General features: G+C 41.7%; 1 protein-coding gene across 8 annotated transcripts in view; it reads right to left on the reverse strand.

Moving 5' to 3' along the window:
• CAB39L (calcium binding protein 39 like) overlaps nucleotides 1-19,808 on the reverse strand; it is a 67,994-nt gene extending 48,186 nt beyond the window's left edge. For 6 of the 8 annotated variants that reach the window (XM_080612270.1, XM_080612265.1, XM_080612268.1 and 3 more), the window contains exon 1: nucleotides 19,749-19,808. Coding sequence is in view for 1 of the 8 variants with exons in the window: in XM_080612269.1 (XP_080468395.1) it covers nucleotides 19,749-19,778 (30 nt within the window). In the remaining 7 variants the exon portion in view is untranslated. Of the gene's footprint in view, nucleotides 1-16,806; nucleotides 16,842-19,748 lie in introns of those variants that run through there. The other 2 variants (XM_080612269.1, XM_080612267.1) reach the window with 2 other exon arrangements.
• Between the last annotated feature and the right edge of the window lie 110 nt (nucleotides 19,809-19,918).

The following is a 19,918-nucleotide window of genomic DNA, read 5'->3' on the forward strand; positions in this document are numbered from 1 at the left end:
TAGCTACTCACAGCCCTTCATTAAAGGCAACCAAAGAAAGCATGAGAAACTTCATTTCTGAGAAATGCAGACAAAACAGCCACTTTTTAAAGGGCTAATATCCTCTGCTAGTGATCCCAGCAATTAAACAAGGCAAACAGGAGTATCCAAAATCCTCACTCTGAAGATACAAGAATCAGCAATTTGCCCATCCCTCCTGGTCTCAGAGGCAGAAGTTGTCCCTGCTCCCTCAACCTCTCTGCATCTGCTCCTGTGTTTGCACAGGAGGTGGCAAGCCAACTCCAGATTAGCAGATTTGTGCTCTTGACTTATCTGTGAAGCACACCACCATTTGTGCTTATGCTTTACCTCACATCATAAAGATGCCTCAGCCCTGTGTTTTTAGACTGCCCTCAGCAGCACTGGGAAGATGCACAAGCACTACTCCCGCTGCGCCCAAATGTGCTGCAACAAGTGACACCAAGTGGCAATTTCTGCTCCAAACCAGTAGTAGTGAAATATTTCTCCCGCAAACAATTAAAGCCTTCACGTCAAACACCCCCACCTAGCTTTCCTCTCTAGGCCACCTCCAGAGAAAGCTCAGTGAAGGATGCTGTGGATGTCAAGCTCAGAGCAGGGCGAGCCACCCTCTAAAACACCATCTTTCTCCACAAAGCTTAGTAGGCACATGCGCAACCAGCATAGGCCAACATTTCATGGTGAAGGACTTAGGGAGAAAACCTGGTGCCAGGCTCTGCTTCATGGGCACCTTGCTCTGCCCCAGCTTGGTTGGACTTTTCTTGTTTACGGATACCATGGCCTTTGGGTAAATGTCATGGCAAAAGTCAAACAATAAAAACCCTGCCCTTGGGCTACTACTGAGAGCACCAGCTTTTCCTAAGGCAACAAAAAGAAGTACACCATGTCATTAATTTCTACCATGTATTTTAAAGCAAATAGCTTTCTTCCCTCTAACTCTCCTGAGGGAAATTATTTCCTTTCCATAAAGCATCCACCACTTCAACAGGTAAAAAGAACACCCCTCTGCTGCCTCGTGGAGTTCAGCATTGGTGGGTGCTACCCTGCAGCTGAATAATCACAAAAAAAGATTGAATAATCACTAAAAAGCTGCTTCAGTTGCACATTATGGAGCCCTATTTGATCATCTGTGTGTCACTGAGTTCCCTGAAGTATTCACAGACCATTCTGAGTAAGCAGTCCTTTGGAAATGTAAGAAATGTATCTAGAAAATTACTATCCTCTGCATCGGACTAAATATGCCTGTTTTCCAGGTTCTGAGGAATAAAATGAATATGTGCTCCATTTACAGTTCAACTCTGCCAGTCTTCTACCTAGGGAAATACTTTTTGGGTTTAATAGGAGCCATCTACACACCGGGAGAGCAAGAAACATGCCTGCCCCCACCCCTGCATTGCAGCAGGAAAAACAGTGCAAAGCAGAGCAGCTAAAGGGGCAAGGAAAAACATTTCTCTGCTATTCCAATATTCCGTTTCATCTCCAGTGCAGTTAATTCTCAGATGACAGGAAAAAGCCCTGAACCATCCAAAAGGAATTAAGCTGTAATTACTTAGTGCTCTTACCTGTTTGGTTTTTTTTTTGTTTGTTTTTTTTTTGGTTTTTTTTTCTGCCAAGATGTCACTAAATATTTCAACAGAAATGTTTTATTCAATTCTTAATTTGCAGCCATCTCAAATCTGGAATGATGTCATTATAAACAGCCAACAAGTCTTCATAGTCTCAAACTACCCTCAAAAAAAAAAAAAAATAGGTCTGCACACTGCTAAAGGACTCCAACCTCCACATATTTGAATTCCATTATATTTGTTTCCTTTAAAGTGAGCAGAGTCCTCAGGCTAAAGTCAGAGTACTTTTGAGAAATGCTCGTCCTTATCTTCATAACCTAAAATCATGCCATCTAATAAAGACCAAAGGAAGAAAAATTCAGTCCATTATTCCTGCCCTTTCCATTTATTTTCTAAACTAGAAAAGAGAAATTAGGGAACTCAAACAATGAGTGTCGTAGCAGTAAATTACAGCAGCAGACGATAAACACATAGTTCATATATATTAATTCTGCTCATTTAATCACCCACTTCAAGTCTGTCTACCTCCTCTGAGATGACTTCCATGATTCTAAAACCCTAAAGCAGGCTCAGATACTACTAATAAATAAATGATAATAATCATCGTCATCCATCCTTCCTTAACCCAAAACTGGTCAATGTCAAAGACCCAGGCCATCAAAACTCAGTTTTCTATGGCAAGAGGTTTAGTTGCATAATACTGGATATCAAGAGAAGAAACTTTAGAATACTAAGAAGTTCCCCCATCCTCCAAAACCTGAAAACTGAAGACACTTCCCCCTACCCACGATTTCATCCTACTCTTGCAGATCCCAAGATATCAACATTATGGCAGTTTATCAGGGTGGAGGAGAACTAAAACCAAACTACTTCTATTATCTACATCATAAATTGCTTCACTTTAACTCAAGCTATTTAGTTTTACGACAAAGCAATACAAAAACTGTGCCCAACAGCACTTCTAAAACCTTGTAAAATAAGGCAGACTTTACAATAACTTTGTGTTTCTGTGTTATTCTGCAACCTCAGATACTCATTTTCCTCAGATCCCCTGCAAGAGCCATGTGGCCACTCCAAATTAATGCCATCAAAACTCTTTTTCATCTAATCAATCCCTAAACAGGCAAACACCAACACCCCCACTTACTGTCTTTTTCCCCATATAATCATGGGGAGAGACAAGCTTAGAACTGAATCTATACAGCAGTCCCCCAAAAACAGTCACCAGTACCTGAAGGCAAATTAGCATTTGGCTGTTCATCCAAATACAAAACAAGGCAAAAAAGGGAGTACAATATATGGAAAGGCAGGTGGTTTTCCCTATGGCCATTTAAAAAGCAGCAAAGCTTCTGGCCTCTCTCAGGAGTAGAAAACTGACATTTCTTTAGTGAAGCGTGTGGCAACAGAGAGCAGCCAGAGGCAGCAGCAGGCCTGTAGCTGCATTTTAGCTGAAGTAAGCAGAAGGATTTAAATGGATGCTTTTTATAAGCTATTCCTAAAAATGCAAACATGTTTTCAGTGGTTTTCCCCTCTTCTTCTTCCTGGCTCCCTCTAGTGTTTTTCTGCACATACTGCCTTTTCCTTCCAGTTTTATTTAACGCCAATAATAAACAGTTGCTAAGATGTTTTGGGGGATTTTGTAGGTTCTTTTAGAGTTGCACTAGCTTTCATAGAGTGCTCAGGAGTTTTTAATGAACATATTATTCACTTGCACATCATTCCAGCACTTACACACCGACACTGGCCTTTCTACCAGAAACCTGTATGTAATAAATATTTACAGGCTAGTAGTGTATTTTAAAGGTACCCATCAGCTCCATCATTAGAGAAAATGAGCTAAAATTAATCCATTTCCTTGCTAATTTCCACCTCTAAACAGGAAGTAGAACTGTCGTGGTTTAAGCCCAGGCCGTAAATTAGAACCACGCAGTTTCTACCCCCCCCCCCCCCAGTGATGGGGAGGAGAATCAAAAGAATGTAACTCCCTCGGGTTGAGATAAAAACAGTCCAGTAACTAAGGTATAACACAAATCACTACTGCTACCGCCAGTACCTCACCCCCACCCTGCCATTATCCAGCCCTTCCCGGCTAGCTCAGTCGGTAGAGCATTAGACTCACAGGTGGTAGGCTCGTGGGTTCGTACCCCACGTCGGGCGCCAGAAAGAACCAGAAGATTACTAAAGTCCAACAGATGAAAAATAGATTAAAATTTTATGCCTGAAGAGTTACTTATAAAATGTTAATCGCATCCCTTATCTACTGTGTCCCAATATAAAACACAATTAAGAACCATACCTGTACTCCCACTTTCATGAGTGGAGGACTAGTGAATTCCTGACATCACCATGCTTTTTGCCTGCAGACATATGCAAACAGGAACTAGTCCTTCAAATTCAGTAACTCCCTGAAGAGCTGAGCAGGTATTTTTAATATAATTAAAGCTCTCACCTCTCCAAACTGTTTCTATCCCAGCTCTGTACAGTCAACCACTTCAGTGGCTGTGTGTGTTTAAGGTCCATTCACAGAATTAAAAATGTGGAACAACAAAAACAGCTTTGCTGAAGATCTAAAATCTAACCTCCCATCACATGTGAACCAATCTTACAGTTTATATCCCAGCATACTAAAACCAAAAAAAGTTATTCACAATAGTAACAAACAGAACTTATACCAATAAACCCTTGCTGTCTCGTATGCTGGAAGATAATCCTTGCATCACTGCTAGCACTTTCCTCCATTAGATTGCAAAATTCTTTCATGTGTATAAGAGCATTTATCTGCCATCTCCCATTTCTGAAATATTCAAACAATACCAATACTGCTTCATCTTCTTGCAAATACTGAGTTTAGCAGTTGGTCTCCACATAACTTCAGCAAGCAATTTTCATACTGTTAGGCACAAATTAGCAAGACAGCATGGAGTACGGCGTGTTAAGACATGCCCTTCCAACACACTCACATATACAAAAAAGCGTTTTCCTCTGTTGACCACTACTATAGAAAACTAAAGCATTTTTCATCAAATACTCTCAAGACAACTTGTAAACAAACAAAATTAAGCTTAATCTGAAATGCAAGTTAAACGCTCCTGTGAGGCACTCACCACAACACCAATTTTAGCATGAGGAAACTGAGGTGGCACCAAGCAAACACCCAAAGATGTGCACTCTAAAAGGTACTGTTAAAGAATGTCAGTAGACGAGAACTGTCATTCCGGATCAGCCAAAGCTCCATCAAATCACATCCCCAAGAGCAGCTGACACCAAGTGCAAAGTACAAAAGAAATATATACCAGAAGAAAGACTAATCTTTTTCTGCTTCTGGCAATTAGCACCTTTGAGGTTTCCTGAAGTGCCATCCAAAATCATCATGCTAAACAGATCAAAATGGCTCCACACCTGTTCACTTTAAAGATCCTAAAAGAGCAACTATTATTCTTTCTGGAGACTTTGAAATTGTATCTGCAAAACTCAGATATAACAGATCATTCTGCATTGCTTCTGACTATCAAGACTGAGCAGCCAAGAGAGCTCAGACACTGATGTTTTCTCTCAATGAGGGATCAAACAAGAAATCAGCACCATCAGTGATTTACTGCATTCCAGTTAGTTACTTCCTCAGGGCAGCAAAGACCAGAATTTACCTGCAGAACCACTGTATTTTTCAACTGATTGCCCAGACAGAACAACTACTACCAGAAAGTCCCATACAGAGGTAGGGTGTCATACAGATGAAGAGATGAGTTCAGACCAAAGAAACCAAGAGTCAGTTCCTATTTGTGTCATACATTTTTGCATGATCTTGGAAAAGCCACTTAGTCTCCCTGTGGGAAAATGAATGCAGTCAGGACCATAAGGTGCTTTGACACTAGTGATGGAACCCAAAGAAATGTACTAGGCAGTGCCCAGCTTGCTGCATCCTTTTCTTGCGCACTGGGATAACAATCTTGTGTGATGCACATCTCCAGAAACCATACCACAGACAAAACAAGTTAAGAATTATATTAAAGCAGAAAGTTGAACCAAAACCAGAATAATATATAGTGCATTAAAAATAGTTTAAACTACAAGAGTTTAAACGTCTGCTTTCAGATGAAGAACTACAGGGTTTTTCCAGTGTCAAACAATGAAACCTATGCATTATTACAATTCACGATAAATGGCTGAAATATTTAAGCAAGTATAGCTCTAAACTGGCTTGCCCAAAGTCACTCAAGAAAATCTCTGGCAATTAACACTGCTCCCCTGCGGAAAGACAACGCAGGTCTCCTCATGGGTTGCTCTTCACCAGTCTTTGTCCTGCAACAATGTTAGTTTAACATATTGGATCAGGATAGAGAACCTTGATAATTCATCAAGTTGCACATGGAGACATTGTCTTCACAAGTACCCCAAAGTCATTCCTCCTGACAAACAGTGAAGTATATTCACCACCTGACAGATTGCAAACACATTTGCCATCATGTGCTAGATATGTGGTCAGTCAATGCAACACTGGACAATACAACACTGCTTCACTTCCGGCCCACAATAAGGACCATAACATTAATTTGATCATCGTACATGTTAGGTGACAAATGGTGCCTGTTGTCATAAATACCATCACACATTTTGGTCATATGTTCTTCTCATCCCATAGTGGGGCCTCCAGGGCCTACCTAAAGAGCTATGTAGTCCATCCTGGCCAAAAGTTGACTATCCTGAACCAATTACCCTGTACAGCATTCTATGAAGTCCAACATTGTTACTTCACAACATGGAAAATCTAACCACACACATTTCCCAGCCTACTAAAAAGCCATCCACTGTTCTCCCCATCTGTGTTGTCCAACAACTGACATTACAAATTAATTATGTCAGACACATACAACTACAAAGTGTCCAATTAAGGGCTGAGTTTCTTTTGTTTCAATTAATAAACCAGGGTCATTCCTTAAATTCCTTAAATGACAGCAGGCTGGCATTTTGGAAAAGAGAAGGCTCTGAAGGGACCTTACAGCAGCCTTCCAATACCTAAAGGGGGCCTACAAAAAAGCTTCAGAGGGATTTTTTTATAAGAGCAAGTAGCGACAGAACACATAATAATGGTTTTAAACTGAAAGAGGGTAGATTTAGATTAGATATTAGGAAGAAGTTCTTTACTGTGAGGGTGGTGAGGCACTGGCACAGGTTGCCCACAGAAGCTGTGGATGCCCCATCCCTGGCAGTGCTCAAGGCCAGGCTGGATGGGACTTCGAGCAACCTGGTCTGGTGGAAGGTGTCCCTGTCTGTGGTAGGGGTTTGGAAGTGGACAATCTTTAAGGTCCCTTCCAACACAAACCATTCGGTGATACTATGGGCTTTTTTTAGCGCAGGAAGTCTGTCCTGAACAAAGACCAACATGCAGCAGTGTGCATGTCTTCAGGACAATCTCTGTCTCAGAGAGCAGCTAGGGCACCTGGGTGTGCTTTGATTCAACTCAACTTCTGGGTAGCCTCAACAGTAAAGATCCCCGACAGGCTCTGGGTATCTGGAAGAAAATAACTCAGCACATAACATAAATGGCAAGCTCTAAATATATACGTTGTGTCAGGTCACACATACTGACAAAAATCTTGGCAAACATCACTCACTACAAATCTCTGAATGAAATCTGACAGCTCCTTTATTGCACAGCATACAGATCCATACTTACAAACATTGTCATCCTCTCTGGAAACAGGACAGTTCTCTTACACACTCGCTCTCTTTCTTGGGGAAGCGACTGATAATTTTTCCCATGTGCTTTTGCGTTCATAAAATAACTTTATCTGCCACCAAAATCTGTACTTCTACAGGGTAAAACACTGCTACTGTCCAATACAAAAAAACCAAAAGATCATGATTAGCACTGAAAGTGAGGTGTACCGCTTCACAAATGAAAAAGGAGACTCAAGCTGTATCAGCTCAGGCACAAGAAGTTATCTATTATCTTTGCAAAACATAATACTTATATCCTAGTCAGAAGCTATCTGAGTCAGCTGAAAACCAGCAGAATACATTTTCTAGTATCATATATGTATTCAGGATCTCTATTCTTTCTCTCGTATGACATTCCCCAAAGTCATGTCCAAGCCTAACATCACAATAAGACAAATTTTCATACCTATTAAATCCAGCAGAGATTCCTGAACTCAAGGAGTCAGAGCTGTAGACCTGATAGAGGAAATAAGAGAGAGAAGTCCCCAAATAATTTCTTTAAAAACAGCAGTGCTCATAAGGACATAAAGGGATGTCTGGCATAATTTCCAGTTTTGGAGTTTCCACCCCAGTGGCAGTAAAAAGAAAAGGCTTGTTTTCTTAGGGCAGGGAGAATCCTGTGAGAAGGTCGCCTAGTGAGAGTCAGACCAGTTCAATTTTCCATGACCACAGCAAGACAGTCTCTACCAGCTGTCATCATGGGATGGAATTACTTTCACAAGCATAAGAACTTCCATTGAAAGATTTCAGCACACAAAGACCTGTCTCCAAACAGCTGCCTCTCAGTCAAGCAACTGAAGTTGTAAACCTAAGCTATTTAATATTTAATACCTCATCTTTTAACCCAACAACCACACTACCTATTTTTATGTTTTTCCATTTAAAGAAAAATACAGATAACATGGTTAGGAAGTTTAAAAGTAACAAGTAGTAAGAACCTGTGGCAGTTTACACAGAACTGGCTTTTCTTTCAAAATTATGTATTTTGATACATATAGCAAAAGATATATATATATAAAAGGATGCTGGGGAGGGACTCTTCATTAGGGACTGTAGTGACAGGACAAGGGGTAACGGGTTAAAACTTAAACAGGAGAAGATTAGATTGGATATAAGGAAGAAATTCTTCACTGTGAGGGTGGTGAGGCACTGGAATGCGGGCCGCTCAAAGAAGTTGTGAATGCTCCATCCCTGGCAGTGTTCAAGGCCAAGGAGTGTCCAAGTGACAGAGCCTTGGGTGACATAGCTTAGTGTGAGGTGTCCCTGCCCATGGCAGGGGGGTTGGAAATAGATGATCTTAAGGTCTTTCCAACCCTAACTATTCTATGATTCTATGAAAATTTAAGACAAGTTCTATAGGCTTCCTATAGACTTGAGAAAAAAGATCTTATTTGGAAAATAAAAGTTTGAAAGAGATTTATTCCTCATCAAAACAAAAAATTAATATTGTTACTATCAACAAAGGATTTCACAAACTGAAAGATTTACTCTGGTTCTCACAAAGCATGAATTATTATAGAATCATAGAATAGTTAGGGTTGGAAAGGACCTTAAGATCATCTAGTTCCAACACCACTGTCATGGGCAGGGACACCTCACACTAAACCATGCCACCCAAGGCCTCATCCAACGTCGCCTTGAACACTGCCAAGGATGGAGCATTCACAACCTCCATGGGCAACCCATTCCAGTGCCTCACCACCCTCTCAGTAAAGAATTTCTTCCTTAGATCCAATCTAAACTTCCCCTGTTCAAGTTTGAACCCGTTACTCCTTGTCCTATCACTACAGTCCTTCAGAGACTGGAAGACTGCTATGAGGTCTCCATACAGCCTTCTCTTCTCCAGGCTGAACAGCCCCAACTTTCCCAGCCTGTCTCCATACGGGAGGTGCTCCAGTCCCCTGATCATCCTCGTGGCCCTCCTCTGGACTTGCTCCAACAGTTCCATGTCCTTTTTATGTTGAGGACACCAGAACTGCACACAATACTCCAAGTGAGGTCTCACGAGAGCAGAGTAGAGGGGCAGGATCACCTCCTTCGTTCTGCTGGTCACACTCCTCTTGATGCAGCCCAGGATACGGTTGGCTTTCTGGGCTGCAAGTGCACACTGAAGCTGCCTCATGTTCATTTTTTCATCGACCAACACCCCCAAGTCCTTCTCCGCAGGGCTGCTCTGAATCTCTTCTCTCCCCAACCTGTAGCTGTGCCTGGGATTGCTCCGACCCAGGTGCAGGACCTTGCACTTGGCATGGTTATACTTCATAAGGTTGGCATCAGCCCACCTCACAAGCGTGTGAGGTCCCTCTGGATGGCATCCCTTCCCTCCGGTGTATCAACCGAACCACACAGCTTGGTGGCATCAGCAAACTTGCTGAGGGCGCACTCAATCTCACTGTCCATGTCACTGACAAAGATGTTGAACAAGACCAGTCCCAACACCGATCCCTGAGGGACACCATTCGTTACCAGTCTCCAGCCAGACATCGAGCCATTGACCACAACTCTTTGCGTGCAGCCATCCAGCCAGTTCTTTATCCACCAAGTGGTCCACCCCTCAGATTGATGTCTCTCCAATTTAGAGGCAAGGATGTCATGTGGGACAGTGTCGAATGCTTTGCACAAATCCAGGTAGATGATGTCAACTGCTCTACCTCTGTCCATCAGTTTCGTAGCCCCATCCTAGAAGGCCACCAAATTGGTCAGGCAGGATTTCCCCTTAGTGAAGCCATGCTGGCTGTCACCAAGCACCTCCTTTTTTTTCATGTGCCTTAGCATGCCTTCCAGGAGAATCTGCTCCAAGAGTTTGCCAGGCACAGAGGTGAGACTGACTGGTCTGTAATTCCCCGCATCATCCATTTTCCCCTTTTTGAAAATGGGGGTTATATTTCCCTTTTTCCAGTTGTCGGGAACTTCACCTGACTGCCATGATTTTTCAAATATGATGGCCAGTGGCTTAGCAACTTCATTCGCCAGCTCCTTCAGGACCCGCGGATGGATTGTATGACTTAGCTCAACAGCTTCTTAAGCAAGAGCAACTTTTTAAAAGATCTTGTATCTTGACATAAATTTCAAGTGCTGGAGAATCTATGACATTCACCAACAAGACAGTGCAATAATTATCTAGTTACCACTCTAAATATTTTTTCCTTTTATGCAAGTTCATATTCTTTTTTACTTTCTGCCTTCTACCACTGTAGCTTCTGTATTTGTTCTCCATTTTGTTCACGCATAGGCACATGATCAAATGCTTTCAACAAACTTAGGATTTACTTCTTCATCACTATCTACATTAAGAATACAGGCATGTTTTGCCAACACCTACAATCAGTACTGTCTTTAAATTTAAAATATGTCTTGAAGTGAATCCAGAAGTGAGGTGAGGAATATCAGAAAGGAAATCTCCCATTCTGTGTTCAGTGTATTCAACTACGATCAGCTGTTGGCTACCACTTACATCCACAGTGTGGTCCTGTCCACTGCCTCTTGCCTGTGAGCCTCGATACCTTGCAGTACTGAGGTTTTTTTGAATGCTGTTCCTCATCCTCCAGGTGCATCCAGCGTGTTTCCATGGTGACTGACATCCCAAAGCTTTAAGTCCATCTTTCAAAAAAGTCAGCTAATGTGCTCTGTAATTCAAAATCAGGAGGCTATGGCACCATTTGTCATTCTTCTACTCTACCTGGCCTAGATGAAACTGTCAGGACGGATTTTGCACTTTGTTCCAACCATGTGCTCATTTGGGGCCAGGGGCTTTTTTGCAAACAAACCTTACAAAATCGTACCTTAATTCAATGATTCTTCTTTGAGTGTAACATTTTCAGGAGTCAGTTTCCAGACAGACTAGATCAAACCCTTAATCCAACTGATACACTAGACATTTTATAATACCTGTTTTCTATTGGCCATCTTGAATAGCATTTGCTACATGAAAATCCTTAAAATTTTGGATAGTTTTACATTAGCCATTAAAAACAAAAAAAATTCCTCAGCCTCCATTAAATTTGTAACACATTTTCAGACGTGTTCTTTCAGTCTTTATTTACTGCTGTAATATGATGGACTTGTTCATAGTTATACCGTTATTTGTAATATTCAGCTTCGTTCTCACTACAGATGTACATAACAGTTTTGTCTGTTCAGCATTGTTGTTGACAGCTTTAGCTCAGCCATCAGATGTATGTCTGATCACTGTTGTTTTTGTTCCTGGTGTTTTTAGAACTTATTATCCCCAGATCCTAAAGAAAATCTGGACAGTTGTTTTTAATCATCCTTATAAAAAATTACTTCTTCCTATATACTGGCTGCTGCCCTTGAACCACTTCTAAATCAAGATGGGACTCTTCCTTTGCTTAAACATCTTTTTGTATTTAGCTCTGCACATTCTAGTTAGCCTCATGTCCTCACATCCCCCCCTAAATTTGAGAGATACTCTTGTGATGTTACAAGTATATTAGTGATGTAACAGCATGTCACATCATGCAGAACAAAAGATTTGCTAGTCCCTCATGCTTTTCCTCCTCAAAGATGGGAACATCGCATAGTTTTGCAGCCATCTTCTCCCATAACCTTATGAACTGTGATGAGACCTTGTGAGCAGTGACGAGGAGAGACTCAGTTTACAGGGTGGAGAGAGCTCAGTGAGAGAGGAAAAAATATGCATAACGTCTCTGTGTATCAGATTTTCTTAGCACTTAACTGTTGCCTAAGAACTACAATAGCATGAGGACACTCCAGAAATCCTCTGGCAACATCTTCCTTTCCCTGACTAAAGGGTGGAACACAGATGAATCACAGGGGCATGTATCTCCTTGGATTAATGCTGGCTTCTGAAGGGAAAAACCTTTCCCAAATAACTCACAACCTACAGACTACCAAGCCAATTTCACCTTGGAGTTCATTCAAACCTGTCTTCATTCAAACTTGCCTTTGACCAAAAGCACTTTTGCCTTTTATACTTTGCCCAAGGCTGTGTGTGACACTCGCAACAGAGCAGTACGGATGTCGCAGGCAGTTACAGACCTACACATGGACTGCAATGTAAAAGACAAGACCTATTAATGGCCTGCAGATGAGGAGGAGTAGGACCAAAGGTCAGCACAACTTCTGTGTCATAAACTTGCATTTAGAAGGTTCAGCCCTACTTAGCTCATTTCTTAAACCAATCTGTCAAAGAAAAGCTCAAAAAGCAAACAAAAATTATAAAAAAAAATCCCAAACCTCACAGACTTTTCCCAGAGATTGTGATATACCCAATATTTGCCTTAAAAGACTACAACCATCCTCCAATTCTGCCCTCACTACATAAAGTTCAATTTCGTGCCTTCTTTCTTACAACAAATAAATCATATACTGCAGACGGTTTCTCATGCATCCAAAAGCAACAGGTAGTGAACAACCACAAATCTTTGCTTATCTGTAGAAGTGAAAGACAGCTGCCTTGCTGCCAATGAACTGCAGAGTACACAATGAAAAGGTACACTTCAGGAAGGAAAGCTGATACAGCCATGCCTCCCTGCTGACATATGAAAAAAGGTGTAACAAAGAGCTGAAGGTTACATGTTGCTCTAAACACTACAGCTGCTGGATGTGAACTCTCCACATGATTTTAATCTCTCCCTATCCAATGATCTCCAGTGCTCTTATTTAAAAAGCCCCACACAACTTTCTTCCCACACTTAAGCGCAAGTGAACTATATTCTTTGCTGCAATAAATTTGTACATATGAATTTGTACAAGTACCTTTGTGCTAGATTGACATGGGGTCTTTAACAAAGACCATTCAACTGTCCCCACATTTCAAAGCCCAATTATGCAATGGTTCTTCCTTCCATTTTAATTATTACCTCTTGCAACAGGAAGCACAAGACGCAAACACTACTGAGATATCAGGTTTTCTTAAAGTCATGCTATAAAATAATTTATAGATGTTGTTTCACAATTAAGTTGCTCGAAGATTACACTGTTGCCAAAAAGGGAAGTCTAGCCCTTAGTGCCATCACCTCTCCTACATCAGTTCTAGGAATGGCACAACTGCAGAGGGGCAGCATGCTGGGCACCCTGAACATTTAACAGCTGGAAAAAACTAAACCTCTCATTTCCCATAAAAATGCAGCTTTTGGAGAAGAAAGAGAACTGTGGAGTGACTTGCTAAACATAACTGGTGTGAAATTTTTGGAACCACCTTTATTATCCATTTCTAAAGTGGACAATCCAGGCTACAATACTAAAAGAACAAAGGAAAAGAAAAAAATCCATCCAACCATGAACACCGTTTTGGAGGAGGGGTGGATGCAATTTTAAAGTATTTCTACAATACGTGGTAGCAAAAACAGTAAACAACAAAAAAATATCCTGTCCCTTCTTGCTCATTCCTATACCTTGCCTGCAATCATGCATTTTTATCTGCTAATGCAAGAGTTATAGCACCTTGCTATGAGTTCATCAACAAAATCAATTCATCATAAAAACAATCCTTCACTTAAAACTTATACTACCAAACCATAACTCATGTAACTGGTTCATCATAAACTTTGGCAGAAACCATATCTGCACATTAAAGTAAGCTAACCAGCAGTATGTGGTGGACATTTCTTGGGAGGGAGGTGGGCAGATACACATGAAATCTATTTGTTTAGCAGCAGTTAAGCTTACTAAAGCTGGTTTTCGGGGGTTTTTTTAATGTGAGTCTGCATGCAACCTAAACTGGTTTGGTATTACTTCGTAACAAACATCATATGTACCCACTGCTGTGAAAGAAGTGCCAAATTCGTACATTAGGGTCACTTCCATGACATTTCTTATGAAAAAGGGTTGCAAAGGTTTGGGCCCACAGTTCCATTTTCCTTATTCAGTGCAGCTGTAAGGTCAGCTCCCACAGGGCTTAGGGCAGCTCTGCCATGCAGTGATGACCATACACAGTAATCCAGATACAGTAAATGTTCTGCCCATACCACCACGTTGCTCGTATTAAAGCAGCAGCAGCACGAACTCTTTAAAGTGGGATAAATGGCACTGACAATAAAACCAGGAAGCAATCCATCTGTCTCCAGATGCTCATTTTGCACCTGGGCTACCCCAGTTCCCTGAGAGAAGCAGAAATACCAAGTGCCTGCACAGCAAATTAGATGATGAAAGTTATTCAGATAAAATTAGCTGAGTCAAATAACCCCAATTATTCCCTGAGCAGTTCCCTATTGTTAAGCCTCTACACCATGACGTGCATTTACCCTGTTTTCTATGGTTGTAGTCAATTCTTTTCAGTATATTTGAAACCTTAGAGGTTTCAGTTTTATTTGAAACCAGTTATTCCATCTACAGTAACGACTTCAAGCTTTTGTCATGGGCCTCCTTTTGATGGCTTTTATTAGGTCAGGTCCAATTCTATGCCAGGCGCTGCCTCCCTTGCCTTTGTACAGCTGCTACCAAAAGCAGCACTAAGCCATCAAGCTTACACCAGCTGGCATCATAAGGACAGCTTCAGCTGTGCTTTGATTTAAACAAATAAAAAGCAAATTTAAAAGTTGTGGAGCACTCCACAGAACATCTCTTAAGAGTGAGAACACTGCAAATTCACTAAATCTTGAAAATTGCTTAGAAAATTCTGCCTGCTACATCTTCATTTAATGAAAATACTTTGTGCACATACTTCATTCTGCATGCAAACCCACAGAGCCCATCAAATGGATCAGAATACCTTGAAACCACTAGCTTTACTTCAGTGAAAATTTATTTCAGATAAATATATAGTTATGTTCACATGGAAAAATGAAGATAAAAGGGTTTTAGGCATCCATTTATTCTGGGTTCCTTTCATCACATACATCCATTGCCTGGTGTCCAGAGACCTCAGGCTCTTTCAAGTGCAACTGTAATCACAGGCTTTCAGATCTTGTTAATTCATCCAAATTACCCAAAATTAGAGGACACAGTCTTAGGTCTTGATCAGCGTATTGTGGTGGGGCTGTGGCGCAGCAAAGACAATGCATGCTGCTCTGCTTGGTCTGACATTATCTAACATTTAAACCAGTCCTTAATTTCTGTGTTCATGCAACTGCCTGGAACCTAGGTTGGCAACGAATACTGAGATAGTAAGACAGAAATACAGCTAAAACTGAAAATGTTTCTATTATATAAGCAGTCTATAAAGATTAAATCCATTGCATTACCAGTCTCCAAATGCTGGCCTTGAAGGATAAGCCAGCTAGTGGATGGTCACAAGTTTCATCGTATTAGGCCAGAGTCCAAAACCCTCAAGCCAGTTGGTAATTAACAGACATCTAGGTCCTCCACATGAAAGAAGTCTATTGTTTAAACAGTGACACAAATTTTCCCTTTCCTTTTCATAGCTGGTCTCTGCCTGTGTTTTAAGATTCCCTTAGGACCATAACAGTATTATTTTAGCAGCTCAACTTCTCAAACTGACAATGTTTGACTTTAAATTGCCAGGAATGCAAACATGCTTACATCACAGGTAGAACAAAATAATTCTACAGGCTTTTCAGAAACCCCAAATCTTCCCTTTCTTTGATTTAATGGCTAGGAAAAATTAACATCCAAAAAACCTGATTGAAACCTACCACATCTACAATAGCAACAGGATCGCAGAACAGAGTAACAAAAGATACTGCGGGCGTGTAAATAGTCTGTGGTAAGTCCAATTAGTAAGCAAAGTACCTACAGGGAATATTAATCTGTGTCTTCATAAATAATGACATGTTACATCATGTCTAAGATAAACCAAAGGATACCTCACTGAACACATTTGTAAAGAAGCAATGACCTATGAAGTGTGTAAAATTGCCTTTTCTCTGACCTGTTATCTTTTCATGCATCTTGATCAGATGCATGAAAAACAAGAGTCTACATATAGACCAGATTTAAACAAATCACTGTCATAAAAGAGAATATTATGTTAAAGTTGTATTTTGAAAGAACGAGGTATGGACACTTAATTATAAGGGAGCAAGTTACCTCACCGAGAAGGGTAAGAGAAAGGATGTGACACAGAAGTACTCAATTGATATGAAGATGCTTTAAGAAGACACAATAAAACAAAGAGCAAATCTCATCACAAAAAGACAATAAGCCAAATGAGAATTCTCAAACATTTTCTGAATGATCTTGGCTTTCCAAAGTCTATGGGTTTGACTGCTTTCCTGTTTTCTGGAGTGCAGCTGGTGTCTCTGCACCTCACCCAAGCCTATGTGGCCATATGAAGAAACACCCAAATCCCCACCACATTCAGGACAATAAAAATATCACTGGAGAATAGAACTGGACGAGATAGTTCCTTTTGGACCAGCTTCATCTCCTCCCACTCAAAGGAGCCATTTGTGGTCTGCCCGTCTATGAAGTTGTTCATCTGAAGTGTCTAAACACAACCAGACACAAGCATTAATTCAGCAACTCCATCAAGAGCACCATTCACAGGACAGTCAGCCCTTTCACTGTCACCCTAACGAAGGTGCTAGCAAACCCGTAATCATGTGGAATGGGCTGGCCTCACCTTTTGGTGCAGTTAGTCACTCCAGGTCTAGACTGCAGAGCCCCAGGAAGCTCAAACCACTGCTGAAGAAATGCGGTGGGAAGGTTACTGCAATGCCAGATCAACATCACTTGTAAGCTTCTGCCACCTAACAAGTCTAGGAAGAACTGAGCTCATTGGCAGAATTTGCTGCTGTGTTTCAGAAAGCCTATTTCACTGTTCTAGATGAAAGCAAAACCAAGGAAACGCAGGTATGCTTCAAAACTGTCTCCTCATAGTCCTTAATTTTAAGACCTATTTCCCATTCCTTTTGCTTCAAATAACAAGCAAAATATATTACTGATTTTTCTTTTTTCTGAGACATGTAGTCATGTGCTTCCAGCTTCTTCTATCACTCCCAGCTGCTTATTAAAGCTTCTGAGTGCTACTTTACAGGGAATAACACAGACTACACTAGTGTTAACCTCTCCACTACATGTCCTCTACATTCACTTGCTAAAGTACAGAAAACTGCATTTCCAGTCACACTGACATAAAGCACATTTATAGATGCATGAATGAAAAAGTCTGATTTCAATCAATCATAAATTTCATTTCAGCAGATTCCTTGCACTGGCTTCCCAAGGACAGCCTCAGCACTCCCACGCTCTCTTCTCTGGAGCCTGTATCTCCATGACCACCATGGAGCGCAGTGGTGTGTATTCACTGACAAGACCCCACTGTGGCAGGTAGAATAAGCTCCAGCAGCTTGCTCAGAGCTGCAGGATAACGCCATGCACTGCTCCCAAGTAAAACTGCCATCGTGGTCAGATTCCTAATACCTACATTTTAATGAATTATTGCTGGAAAAAGACTCAAGCTCATTTGCTGCTCATGACCATGAAGCATACAGCAAGTTTATAATCCCAAAATCCCAATCAAATCATCACACTAGCAATCAAGCAGACACATACAACCCTGTTATCCAACCATGAATACAATTATTTAATGACACTCATTGTTTATGAGATTACTGTATCATCTCCATATTGCCAATCAATGTTTACCATGTACTTTCAAAGAATGCAGGCAAATACAGGAGGCCATTTAGGAGCCATTTAAGGAAGGAAAGGAGGCATTTCCTTTCCTTTAAGGAAGGAAAAAAATAGGAGGAATTCACCTTTTAAATCAACTTCTAATTAATGCAATCGTTATGATGCTGGGCTTCATCTTCTCTGTATTTGGTACATTCCTCGTATACAATTTGTAACACCACAAGTGTTTCATAACACAGCGCTCTCTTGCACATATATTAATAATTCTGTAAAATGAAATTACTCTGCAATCATCATCTCATAATGCACTATATTCCAAGAGCAAAAAAAAAACCCCATACTTAATTTTACCATGAATAAAGACAGAAATGTTTTTAAACACATAAACTACTATTTTCATTGGGAGATTTGTCAGCACATCAGTAATGCTGACCCACCCTGTTCCCAATGTTACTGCTCGTCATCTCATTTCCCTCAGTAGAATTAGGCTGTACTCATGGGCAAATCAGTGAACTTCAAACACAGGCACAGAGGTAGAGATACCTATGTAAACATTTAAAAGGTTTATAAAAGTACAAAGCAGATGCTGGACATCAAATTCTTCTGGATGATCCTAGGTCTGACCAGACCTCTAAGCCATATAAACGTAACATTTCCCCCCTCCCCAACTATTCCCCCAAATTATTTCCTTAAACCTTTAGTAATATCCACAAGATTGGAAATTATTTGACAATTATTTGAACATATTATGCTTATGTCTACAGTCTAAAGTGGTGATAAAAAAGAAGTTACATAAAGCAATGACAAACCACCTTTCATCACCTTGAAAAACTAACTGGGTTAATTTTTGCCACCTAAACAATATAGACTTTACACAGTCACAGAGCAAACACTTGTATAGCAATGCTGCTCAAAAAATTGAGGGCAATGTAAACTTATTTTCACATTTTGAGTCAAAAAGGCACTAATAATTTGGCACTTCAGAGGGTACAGCTGCAACCAGCAACAGCAAAGACGGGCCAGCAGTGAAGTTATGCAACAGATTTACTTACTAAATATTTTTCAACTGGCATCAAAGACCCAAACATCCTTCGGTAACTTGCCTTCATTCTACCCTCCTCCCCACCTGTGCGCCACTGAACTCAGCCAGCTGCTATGACCCCTCTCACGGAGTGGTCTGGGTTATAAGGGACCTTAAACATCATGTAGTTCCAATACCCTTGCCACAGGCAGGGACACCTTCCACTGGAGCACATTGCTCAAAGCCCTGTCCAACCTGGTCTAGAACACTTCCAGGGATGTGGCAGCCACAGCTTATCTAGGCAACCTGTGCCAGTGCCTCACTACTCTCAAGGAAAAATTTCTTCCTAGTATCTAATCTAGGTCTGCCCTCTTTCAGTTTAAAGCCACTATTCTTGTCCCTACATACCCTTGCAAAAAGTCCCTCAGCCCTTCTTCATAGGAGAGGTGCTCCAACCCTGTTCTTGACTCTTTGAGTAAGGCAACTTCTCACAGGTGTCTAGTGACTGCCCGGACTCCACACTAGCTGTGGGAAGATCCACAGGCATTGGGGGAGCACAACAGGCTGCCGCGCCCCACAACCACACGCTGAGCAGCTCATTCCTCAACACCTCAGGCCACGCAGGCCCCTCCAAGCCCAGAGAAAAGTCCGAGCCCATTCCTTCAGCCTAGCGCTCACTGAGCCGGCCCCTTTCCCCTCACCCACCCCAGCCAGCCGGTCCCCGCTGTGCCAAGATGGCGGCGTGCCCACAGAGCCGCGCCACCAGCACTCTGGAGTTACAGCCCCACGCACAAGATGGCGCCCCCGCCCCGCTGCGTCACCGCTGCTGCACGCCCCCCTCCCCACCCAGCGCTGCCCCATTGGCCAAAACAGCGCCAATAGCAACAAAGAAACGCGAGCGTCCTTACATGCGCGGCCCACCTCCTGCGTGCAGCCATTCGCTCGCGCGATACAGCCCCGCCTTGCGCATGCGCGCTAGAGAGCAGACACCGCCTCAGCGCCATAACCCGGAAGATTAGGAGTCTAATCATCACGTGCCTGCCCTGCGCTGCAGGGGGGCCGGGGGGGGGGAAGTGTT

Source organism: Psittacula echo (assembly GCF_963264785.1).
Source record: "Psittacula echo genome assembly, chromosome: 3".
Taxonomy (NCBI): domain Eukaryota; kingdom Metazoa; phylum Chordata; class Aves; order Psittaciformes; family Psittacidae; genus Psittacula; species Psittacula echo.